We start from the raw sequence: 12,077 nt of genomic DNA, 5'->3' as shown, positions 1-12,077 counted from the left end.
GCGAGTTTCCAGTGGAAGGAAGGATCACCACGTCCCATCTGAGAGGAGGAGCAGGTCCAGGAAGGACATCAGGCATCGGCGGAGCAACTTTTAGGTTAGGATCAATTTTTTTTAAATAAAAACTCTGATATAAATTTTTACCTTTCTCTTTATTAATTTTAATAATTAATGTACATGTCTACAATAACATTTTTCTTTCTGTTACAGTCACCGGCTGAATTCTACACCTCCGCTGAAGCTCATGCAGATCGGTGAGTCGCATGGTTTATTTTCGTAGTTAACAATTAGATCTCTTGAACCGACAACACGTTGTCGATCATAATTGCATGGTTTGTTCTAATATTTAAACAAAATCGCCGTTGAAACCACGCTGACGTTTAATCTCTTTTCACACTTGCGGGTGATTCTTTAACATTTAATTTCGATATTCGCACTCGGACGATTGTAATTTTTGTTCTAACGGGAATAAAGAACGTGATAGGGACGAGAGCAATCAGCTGACGCTGTCGGCAGATGCCTCAAAGGTTGCGTGCGGAATTTCCCAACCTGTTGAAGTCTCGAAATCCGTTTGCTACGAGTGCATCCCGACGAGTCGACGACATTCGGATTTCAATCCGATCGACGTGAAAGGGGCGGGGGGAGGGGGGGTTGTGTAAAGGGGCGAGAGAATTCTTGTCGAGTGGCGGCACGCGGAGATTGAATTTTCGGTTTTCTCGAATCGCCATCGTCGCCGCAAGCTCACCCTTCTTCTCTCCCTTCCCTCGCCGAGGGTCGCGCCCTCGCGGGTTCTCGCCACCTCGCGATTTGCGCGATTTCCGATCGCTCGAGTGACCTTCCGGAGCCCTTTCCATCTTCATCATCACCGCCGCCTCGCGCCCTCGGTCCGTCGCGGTGCATTTAAATCGACTGCTTAAGTTGACTATACACTAATCTCGTAATTCATTTACATATTTAACGTGCGCGTCGTCGGCGAAGTTCGTGGCCCGCGGAGAGAGGAGGGGGCCGAGGGGGGCCTGCGGCGAAGGAAGCGCAACGACGGGGGTGATTAGTTATGCATGTGTACTTGTCGGCCCATCTCGGTGCACCCCTTAACTTCTTTAATTTAATAACGCGCTAGGCGGGGATTATCGCAGCGAGACGCGGCGACGACGGCGCGAGAATGCCCTTCGCTTTATTTAAATCGCGATGCGATTTTACGAGACGAGATCCGCGAGCGCGTGTCGCGCGAGGCAGCCCTCGTTAGTCCTCATGCAACTTTGATAACTCCGAGAAGTCGACTCCAGTCGTTACCTGACTGAACGGTATCGATTATCCTTCCGTGTTCTTGTTCCGCGATGAAATACGCTCTCGGTTTTCCCCGGAGACGGCGAGGTGGCGAGGGAGGGAAAGCCAGCTTCTCGGTGGATCGGAACGCTTCTCTCGATCTAGGATGGAAATACAAAATCGCCGTCGCGTCGGTTTCCGCCGGTGTTTCGGAGAACGGCAAAGGCCCCGGTATAGATATGCGCACATATATTTCGTATCGGACAGCGTCAGGAAATTAAGCGGAGGAGGGGGAGGGGTGACGGGGGTCTCAAGGGCGACGTTCGGACCTCAAACTTCGGCCAGGGAACTTTTCTTCGGCATTGTGCCTAGATTTATCTCTTCCCGAAGTGTCGAACTGCTTTCGTGGAGGAGATCCGCGTGGCATCGAGAAATATATTATTGCCAGCCGTGACTGGCGTGCAAACCTAGTCCGCCGATCAAACGGAAGACAAGGGATCGGAAACGGAGAAATGGAAATCGTTAAATGACGGACAATAATGATATTAATAATTCAACAACTCGGTTAGGAGCCTATTTTTTTTTTTTTTTTTTTGACACTTACTTTTTATTAATTAAAGTAACTTCTGGTAACATGCATTTCTTCGTAACGCCTGAGTTTATTTTATTGGTAAGGTCGTATGTATTTAAAATCGCGCTAACAGATTTATTTAATTCGAATGCGGTGTGGAAAGAAGGGGAGGACAGATTTCTCGGCGTTCTACTCAGCGAAATAAGAACCTAAATTATTCACACACTTATTCCCTGCTTGCGCGCCTCGTCTACATACTTCTGGGAGTATTGGCCATTGGGATCGAACTTCTTCTTAAGTTGCTCCCAAGTTTCCGGTTTCTGAAATAAAGTAAAAGATCGAATAAGCAATCGCTCTTCCATTCTCCGTAACAAGTTCGCGTAACAGGATTACATTTATCGAAGATGTGCTACTAGCTACTAGTTACGCTCGCATAAATATAATAAAGGGGGCCGGAAGCTTTTCAGAGTTCACGCGTTTATCATTTTAGCGCTTTGAGATGATCGTAAATAATTTCAGGCTTCTGTCGAAAAGCGCGTTTTAACGTTTCGAGAATCGCCGTGAAACGCTGCGGCGTCAACGTGAAATGAGTTGAAATCTTTTTTTTTTTTTAAACGAATGACCGGTCAGTCGGGGGTGAAATCAGTTTTTCGAAAGAAGGGCGCGGATCGAAGGGACGGGTTCACGTGGCCGTTAAATTATTTGGCCACGGACGCGAAAGTTTTCCGGGCGTGGTTCGCAAACGAATCACGGGGACACCCCCTGCCACAGGACCGCCACTCGACAGAGAGGGTTAACCCGTCTCTGCGTGAAAGTCAAACTAGTTCCGCGGCATTTAAACCGCCTCGACGTATCCCCCAAGCGTTCGCGCGCTCCCACCGGCATCAACTCATTACGCAGACCTCGCGTTTAATTAGCCCGGTGAAAAGTGACGGGCGCGCATACACGTTAGCGCGTACCTTGTTGACTAGATACCGGACGACCTTCTCGGTGCCCTTCTTTTGCTTCTCGCTGCATTTGTGACATTCGCTCTCGAGTGCGTCAGGAAGAGCCTCTGAAAGAAAGAAAAAGAAAAAAAAGATAATGCAAGAGAAATTCGGATCAGGGACACGAAAGCGGCATGCGAGATGTTTAAAATGTTACTCCCATCGGGAGCGCTAAAGCCGTATAAAATTACGCGGTTAAGACCCTCTAAAAAAAAAAAAAAAAATATATAAAGTTTAAAGCTGCGTCTCGTTTATCTTTTTCGCAAAATGTCGATTACGTATCTCTGCCTTTTTACGCCGGTAAATATTTTGGCGGGCGGAAAGTTTCTTTTTCTCGCGAAATTATTTCCACCTCGGCGAAAGTACTTTTCGGTTCGGAGTTCATAATGACATATGTTATTTCTCGAATACGCCGCGTCCCCGCAGAAAGCCGTCCCGACTTTCTTGCTCACCCTCGGCGTCATTTGCACCAGCTGCTCCAGTCAGCTGACCGTACACCCCCCCGCGTATCTCTCGCGAATTTTCCGAGACAGGACTATATATCCTCGGTAACGTATTACCGTCCATCGTGCGTTTTATCTCGCGACGAGGTAGCACGCCGAGGTGGAAAGAAACTGGAAAAGAAGCGGACGATAAAACGCGATCCTAACGGTGGGAAATAAATCGCAATACGTCACTACGAGTAATTAATATAATTTGCAAGAAATGTAATCCGCGGAAAGACACCGAGCAAATAACAGGTTTTATCCGCGAGCAAAGTTCTCCTGTGCTTGAGGGGGAAAAAAAAAAAAAGCAAAATAAAAAATTAATAAAATTGACGCGTTTGTCGTCCGCTAACGGCGAAACACGTGTACCCGCAAAGTGTCTCGTGGTGCTTTTTGCCCAAATCTCTTCAGCGACGGTCGCTGTAGCGTATTATTCATATCTGGGGCTGAAGCGATATGCGCGCGCGTTCCTCGTACATATGTAACATCGTTAACGAAACGACCTCGGATCGCGCGCATCCTTCGACGAGATGAGATGGGACGCCGGTGGCCATTAGTGCCAAGGATGATTCCCCGGCGCATTAGAAAGCGTGTGAAAGATTGTCATTACCGTGGTGAATGTCTCGCCACGTTATCACGTCAAATACATGGACATCAGGCACGTTATTTCAGGCGTTTGTTCTCGTTTATCTCTTTTTTTTCCTTTTTTTTTTTTTTCAATTTTTATATTTTTTTTTTTTCAATTTTTATATTTTTTTTTTTTTAATTTCTATATTTTTTTTTTTCTACTGCGTTACGAAAATTGGGGGAATATTAATTAACGTTTGGATTAATACGAGTAAGGGAAATACAATAGCAATAATTGATAAATCTTGAAACGCTCACCTTTAAGCTCTTTACCGTCGGGGGTGCAGTTACCCTTATCCAGCAGGCAGTTTACATAGTTTTTAAGCAGACGATCGCTCGCCAAAATCGTGTCCAGGTCGATATTGTCGTATTTCGTCGTGTACTTCTCCTCTGCCAGAACTATCGCCACGGCGAGGAGGCATAGAGCCAGGACCTAGATTAAACGTTAAAAAAAAATAAAATAAAATAAAAAGTTGCTTAAGATACGAGAATGCGCGCCGAAGAATCTAGATAGGCTAGCGATCTTCGATATGTGTGCTGTACGTGCGCGCATGCATTATGCGCAAAAGATAAACGGGGTACGGAAGCGTGGTTTGCAAACTTAGCGTCGGGATTTGTTTGTTAAAATTTTGGAAGACCGATTGCGCAGCACGGCTATAAATATATCCGCGGACAAAGTGTCAGGGTCCAGGGATCCAAACTCGTCGGGCAAATGTCGCGTACACGGTCAAATGTTTGCCGCCGTACCCGACTCCGCACGTTCATAATCACACTGCCAAAATCGTATGCGGGCGTGTTTAGCGCGTGACGCGAATATCAACGAACATGTGCGTACGTGTTACGCGTGTTGTGCATATCGCTCTCCCGTGTACGCGCCCGCCACGGAAATTCGTCTAAACCTGTCGAAAATAGAATGAGAAATAGCGACGAGGTCCCAGCAGGCCTACGGGAAAACAGGAACAGCAGGCTAGACGTACATTGCACGCTTCATTAGCAGTTAAAGACAGTAGACGGAAGGCCGGTGCCACGCGGCGCGCAGCTCCGTTTTGAAATCAATTCAATTATACAGAATGTGTAAAACGATTTCTCAAACGCGGTTACGTTAAGAGACACTTCCATCGCATTTGACTTCGAACGGAACGTCAAAGCGTTTTCACGATGTGCAGTATATGAAAAAGAAAAAAAAAAGTAATCTGAAAATATTACTCGTGAATTTTGAGAACAATTTACCATCGAGAAATTTATTATTATAATAAATTAGGCACTATTTAACGTCTCGTTTAAATTAACTTCAACAGATACTACATTTAAATTATTCATTTAGATAATTTATATGAATATCGTACTGTAAGATAATCTATCAGTGTCACGCTGTAAAAAATTAAAAAAAAAAAAGTAAATAGCATATTTTCATATATACGTTTTGTTAGCTTCAAGTCATAAAATGAGCACCAACTGCTCTGATTTTAAAATATCAGTTTTGACGATTATGTCGCTCGGTTCTGTCTAGTAATTGAAATAAATTTTCAACTCGTTAATGAGAATAGATCCGATTAATCTAGAGATAAAAAATTTAGTTTTTTTTAATTTTTTTTATTCTAGTCCGTCCGAGGGGGGAAAAAAAAAAGTTTACGTAGTTAAGTATTTACCGTTTAATCTTGCAAAGTTGATGAAAAGTTCGCGAGTAATTTTTACAAGTCGGCGTCTGGATTTAATATTCCGTCTGGAATCTTTTCTTAAAATTGCGTGGCTTAATTCGCCGAAAATGCAAACCGCAACACTTTCGACAAGCTGGTTCGAGCTCAAAAGCGGATCTCTCACCCTCCCCTGAAGACCACGACCAGATGGTTACGCTAGTACATAACGGGTTAATGCTGGAGAGTTAGTTAGGATGTTAATTAGTATAGAATGGACCTCTCTCTATCTCTATCTCTCTATCTCTCTCTCTCTCTCTCTCTCTCTCTCTCTCTTTCCCTGGCGTGGAGGAGAAAGCCCTACGCGATATACACGCGATACTCGCCATATTTTAGGAAAGGGTAAAGCGCGCAAAGGGCGGCGACCGAAATGATGTTATCCTGTGGGCTCGCCCAGAGATATTTGGCTCTTTCGGCGAAGATAACGTAGTAATATTAATACGTGAATATAAGACGTTTGATATCGCGTCGAATATTCACCAAGAATTTCCAGACAAACTCGAAAACTTAAAATATTAATTTTAGCTCAATTTAAATAAACCGTCCGCCGTAATTAATTTGATGTTATGCTGCAGGCATGAAGTGCCACTTTATATGCAAGTCCCGTTGAGAAATTAGAAACTGAAACATTTTATTAGACAACATGTCGTGCTCGATGATAACGTGGGAAGAAAAATAATATCATTAAGCAACAACTTGCATGCCTTCATAAAAGTTATGCAATCGTCACCATTACCACGGGCTACATTTCCTAACGCCTTTCACTCTCGTAAAGAAATTCTACCTCGCCCGACCCGGAGTCTCTCGCCCGCGATTTAAGAGCGCGCGCTACGGTCGCAAAAAAATCAGCGCACGTTTAGCGGCGGATTAACGGTGAATTTTTGCGAGGATGTACGGGGAGACAGACATTGAATCACCGTAGGAGATCCTTAAACGGTCTCCGAGGTCGTTAGCGACGTGAAACAGCCTCGATGCACCGAAGAACTTGCACTGCATTATTCACTTTCAGTCTCTCAGGATTGAATTTTCGCGGAATAAAAGGCGGCAATTAACGTCTATGCGATTCCCACGTGGCGAAAAAAAAAAAAAGAAAAGAAAAAAAAAGAGGAGAGAAGTGGAATATTTAAAAAGTTCAGAAATCACGAATTATAATAAAGGAACGGTGACACGTATTATTTTAAATTTTAAATATCCACAATCAAAGGAAGACAGGCGGTATCGGGAAAGGAAAAAAAAAAAAAAAGAAGTAATGTTACTAAATTATTTAAAATTGGGTTAATTTGAAGCGCGTTATTTTCGGGTGGTTTTTAAAAGTAAGCAAGGGAGAGAGACCCGGGTCCGCGTCGCGTATCGTTATCGTTAATTTTGCAAAAACAAGCGTAATGAAATTTCACTCGCAAATTGGCAACACTCCGCTGTTGTCACTCGTATTTTCCGAGAGTAACCGAGAGTACAAGAGATAACAGAATAATCAAACGATTAAAACGCGTTACAAAGGTAAAAAGGGGATTGTTGCCGTGAAAAACGATGGCTGGGGGGGCGGGATCTTCAAGGGGATGGCGCAAAAAGGTAATGGGACGAACTCGATAAAGCGCAGAAGGCAAAAGGCGAACAAAGGTGAAAGTTATGCCTACCTTCATCTTCGAGCAGAGTTATGTTACTGATGTCCGCGACAACGGCGGTCAGCAGTTTTATAGCCGGCCCCCGTTTAACTGGACCCCGAATTCGTCGTGTCGGCCTTACGAGGCCCTCTCCTCTCGTCTCCCTCCCTTCCGCGACTCCGCGAGGAGGACGAAAGGAAAAGACAGACGTGCGTCATACCGTATGTAAATCTCGCACATTAGTCTCGCGTCTTTGTAAATCACTCCGCGCCGCGTAAATATTGCAAGGCGCGGTTCCCCGATTGATTTAAAACTCCTTTCCAGACGCCTGGCTTTAATCCCGTTTGTATTTCGTCGTGAAAGTTTCCGGCCCTACAGCCGGATAGGTCGGAAAAAATATTAAAAAAAAAAAAAAAAAATTATTCCCCGCTTTTGCGGTAATCTAGCTACCGGGAATTCCCCTTCGAGTTTCTCAATCCCCGAGATCGTAGCCGTCCGGAAAAATCGCGAAACGATAGATTAACGTGTTTGTCGCCATCATTGAGAGAATTTTGCATGCGAAATTAAAGACAGGCGGAGGGAAAAAAAAAAAAAAAACAGAGAGAGAGAAAGCGAGACAGAGAGACGGAACGTCAGCGCTTTTGCACGAACGCGCGCTCGTTAGCGGGATTCAGTGGAAATTGCAAAAATAATATTTGGCCGGCGTTAAGTTAACGGACGGTATGCTCGTACCTCGTTAACTTCGTCGTTGGCCACGACCGTATTATTGCTTCCGTTTCGGCGACCACGCGAAAACAGCGCGACCTACGGCGCGAGAAAAATCACGGATCCCACGCGGATTAACGCGCGTTGCGCAAGTTGCATAAGAATCGCGTGACGAGCCGCGCTGCCGCAGACCGATGATGCGTTTTCCCCCGAAAGTGCGTGCCGCGCGGTTGAAACAATTAGCGGCAGAATGTAATGCGAGATTGCGAAATGTTTCGTGCGTCGAAAGCACGCACGGAGATTGCATAACGAACCAACGTAAACAACAGTAATAATGGCGGTATCATTGATAAAAAGAAAATTAATCCACCTTTTGTAAACGTATTTTTATTAAATCGAAAATTGCGCGGTCGCATATTGTTAAGAACCCCGCGCCGCGCCGCGCCAGACATAATTTCTGCCGCCCCGGCAAAAAACGTATATACGCGTCTGGTAATTTTATTAATAATAATTGAAAAATTCCGAAATTTCACATTGTTATTTCGCCCGTGATGAAAGCGGGGCTGACGCGGCAAAGGAAGTTCGGGACGGTTAAAAACAATTCGCAACTTTTGTCACGTTATATAATTTATCCAGTTTTCAGGTATGCGCGTGCCATGTTTGTCGCTTAGGATTTTATGACTCGTAATAAATTTATCCGATCGTGCATACAATAGGACATGGAATATTGTATTATTAAATCGGGAGAGGCCGGCCGTGTGCACCTGTTACGGACATCTCCCGCGTAATCCATATTTTACAAACGCAATATCGATAGCCACCAGCGAGATATTTCCTTTGTTCCGTCTAGAATTAACATCATTAATAAATTGGAGCGTCGAGAATGACTAGCAGCGCTTCGTAGCTGAGCTCGTGCGCTAAATCGCGTTATTCGCAAAGAGCGATCGCGAAGATGGCTGTCGTCTGTAAAAGAAAAAAAATTGCTCCATAAAATTTGCAACACCATATCAACGGTGCGAAATTACAATGCGCGCAACTGTCGACAAGCCGAAGGGCTTTAATCTTAACGTTTCGCATTTTATTTTCCGAACGGCAATTTTTCAACGTACTCGAGTAACGAAATCGCGAGCGTCTCAATATAATTTTTTATTTTCCCAGTCGAATAAATAACGCCGCGACTAATAATTATACCGCATGTAAATTATTATATTAACAGTCCGCATTTCCTGGCAATCTGGAGATCTAATTAACCTAATTGTTTATTATTAATTCATCCGATAGCGTTATTCAAATTAATACATCCCAAACAGTCGCGGAACGAATTGCGGAAATCAATGTTCGCGCGCGAAGGTGGAAATAGCCGCCGTTAAAAGTAGAAAATTATCCGTCGAGGATTGGAAACGATATTTAAAACTATTGGTTTCGTCGTCATCTACTTTAATTCGCACGCGGAGACGTACATCAATTTTAAACACGCCAATATCTTACGACAATATCGATATTATATTATTACACCGGTATTATATCATTAGTATTATATTATTCGATGCATCATTTGGTATGTACCGAATCAATTTATAATAAATTATTGATTTACACTGGGCACGCATCAGTATGCATATTTTATGAGATCGGAGCGAAGAAATAATGTGCATGTGAATAATACCGGCCGCAATTCACAAACCCGGCTCTTCAATTAAGATTTCGTTTACTAATTTTAAAATATTATAAAAATTATTTATATTAATAAGTATTTCATGTTTTTGATTCTATAACACGTACGTGTGTTTAAATTAATATAAAATTAAATTAATGTATAAATATTAACACTTTTAAAAAAAATTTTTTTTTTTTTTTTGTAATACATATTCGTTCGTGCAGCCACTCAAGGTTTTCTCGTCATATTTATCGAAAGAGATCCGGATGACGAATGATTCTACTTTTTTCACCTCACGTATCAAAACGTATGTTAATATTTTCTACGAAAGTGGACTTCATCCTTATTCGATATTATCATATCAAAAAAAGATCTGTGCGAAACGCGTTTTCTCCGTTGCACGTCGATGCCGACTGGATTTAAGGTCACATTAACATTGCGGTTTTTCAGCACTGCGTATTTGAGATGAATAAAAGTGATCCGTTAGTTAGTCATTGGGTGTGCAAAGCATACAGTAACGCGTTAAAATAAGACTTCAATTCTTTGAAAAATGAGTGTATGTATATTTACGCGTTCTCGTCTCGCCTAGTATTTATCGCGCTTTTAGCATAAATTATTATCAAAAAACATCGGCTCTCATCAATATTAAGTAAAAACGACTCTCCAGTACAAAAAAAAAAAAGAACATATTTATCTCCAAATGCATAATTTACATGAAAAAATAAATAAAAAGTAACAAAAACGGTCGTAGTTTATCACCCAACTAATTTACAAGCGGAAACTAATTTATATAAAGCAAATAAAATCGATGCGCGATAGAAAAAAAATTTCCAGGAAAAATTAATTTAATATTAACAACAAGATAAAATTGTTAACCGATACTAGTCAAAATTTGTTCTCCCGGAATTGAAGAACGATGGAAATCAATATTACGTATGCGCGCAAATAAGATCGATGTGCGACAAAAATGTCAAAGTTAAAAATTTATTTTAAAAATGTAGGATAAAGGATGACGGATAATGCGACTCGAACTAAAAAGGGCGCAACAGAAAATTGCGATAACTATGCCTGCGGGTGGTCGTCTTTTCGGAAACTTAAGGAAAGTCGTAATAGGAAGAATACCGGGGCTTTATCCATTCTCGCGCGACTTGGAATCACCTGCCGGGGGTGGGTGGTCGGCCGGTCTTCCGTACTTTAGCGTGGGGTGGCTTTTAGACACTTTTAGCACAAACCGAGGGTTTTGAATCCAAGTGTGGAATATTCCATGCGAAATCCAGACGTAACCCGAGATCCGCAGGCCCTCCCGCCGCCGTGTCCCCGTTCGCTTTGAATTTATTATAACTTTGCGCACGGGGGATGTATACGCGCACGTATATTTCGGTCCGAATGCGCCCTTCTTCACGGCCCGCGCGCCCCCGGGTCATTCCTGCAGAAATTCAATTCGTTATACGCCCCCGTGCGCGTTATTTTATTATGTCCAGACGCCGCAAAAAAAAACCCACCCCGGGATGCGCGAACTTTTTCCCTTGAATACGACACCCGGAGCATTTTCCGACGTCTTCCCTTTCTCGCTTTCCTCGACCTTGTAAACAGAGACCTCACCCCCCTTGATTGAGACTTTAATAGCCATCGAACAGCGAAATTCATTCATATTTAATTGAACCGGTCTGTTTTTACTTTACTATATATTTGATATCACAGAACGCGCGTTATGTACTTCTGTGTAAAGTAAAAAAGATTAATTAATTTAATTGACAAGTACCGCAACGTATCCACTAGTCAAAGTTGTTAAATTTGATGATCAATCCTATCGGCCCACGCGAGTGTTTCGACTCTCGTCGAAAGCTTAACGCCCACCTCCCGAAGTGTGCAATTACGAAACCTGCTACTTGAGAGATTCTCGTCGCGTACTTTTGCTGTTAAAAAAAAATTGAATCCCACGTATATGGCGCAGCGGTATACATGCCGCGTTATCTTTTACCTTTTTCTCTTTTCTTTCTTTTATTCAATATAAATTTGCACACGGACAGAGGATCTGCTCTCCCATATTCCGAGGAGACTTTAGTGCCAAATGGACGCGCGTCCACGCATACATGATGCATGCTGTCTTGCGGAGACAAAGGTTGTCCAAGCACACCTAATGTTTGGCACACCGAATGTCTAGTGCAAATTGGCTTACCACATATATGTAGAGAGATAGAGAGATAGAGAGAGAGAGGGAGAGAGAGAGGCAGAAGAGGAAACATACAATTAGCTTGAAATTTAATAATTTCCTGGTTTATCTTAAAATTAAATTTTCCAAGTAACGGAACATTAACTGCTCTGGCATTATAATTCGCTAATAATTAATAACTACGCTGAAACAATTAAAATATCGTAAAAGTAAATTTTGTACAAAGGGAGAAAGAGAGGAATTCATTTTTTTTGCTATATTAATTTGTCTTTTTTTTTTTTTTTTGTAAACTTATTGCTAAAGTTTTTTATGTGA

The 12,077-nt window shown here is 42.7% G+C and overlaps 1 protein-coding gene across 1 annotated transcript; it reads right to left on the bottom strand.

The window, feature by feature from the left end:
* Positions 1-1,839: 1,839 nt before the first annotated feature.
* LOC139111452 (ejaculatory bulb-specific protein 3-like) lies at positions 1,840-7,397 on the bottom strand. Its single transcript, XM_070671744.1, has 4 exons — positions 7,261-7,397; positions 4,191-4,365; positions 2,794-2,888; positions 1,840-2,154 (listed from the first exon to the last, which is right to left on the bottom strand). The coding sequence occupies exons 1-4, from the start codon at positions 7,264-7,266 to the stop codon at positions 2,053-2,055; spliced, it is 378 nt and encodes a 125-aa protein (XP_070527845.1). The 5' UTR covers positions 7,267-7,397; the 3' UTR covers positions 1,840-2,052.
* Between the last annotated feature and the right edge of the window lie 4,680 nt (positions 7,398-12,077).

The sequence above is a fragment of the Cardiocondyla obscurior genome, linkage group LG24 (assembly GCF_019399895.1).
Source record: "Cardiocondyla obscurior isolate alpha-2009 linkage group LG24, Cobs3.1, whole genome shotgun sequence".
In the NCBI taxonomy this organism is placed as follows: domain Eukaryota; kingdom Metazoa; phylum Arthropoda; class Insecta; order Hymenoptera; family Formicidae; genus Cardiocondyla; species Cardiocondyla obscurior.
The sequence above is the reverse complement of the archived record's forward strand: the minus strand, read 5'-3'. Positions and strand labels throughout refer to the sequence as shown.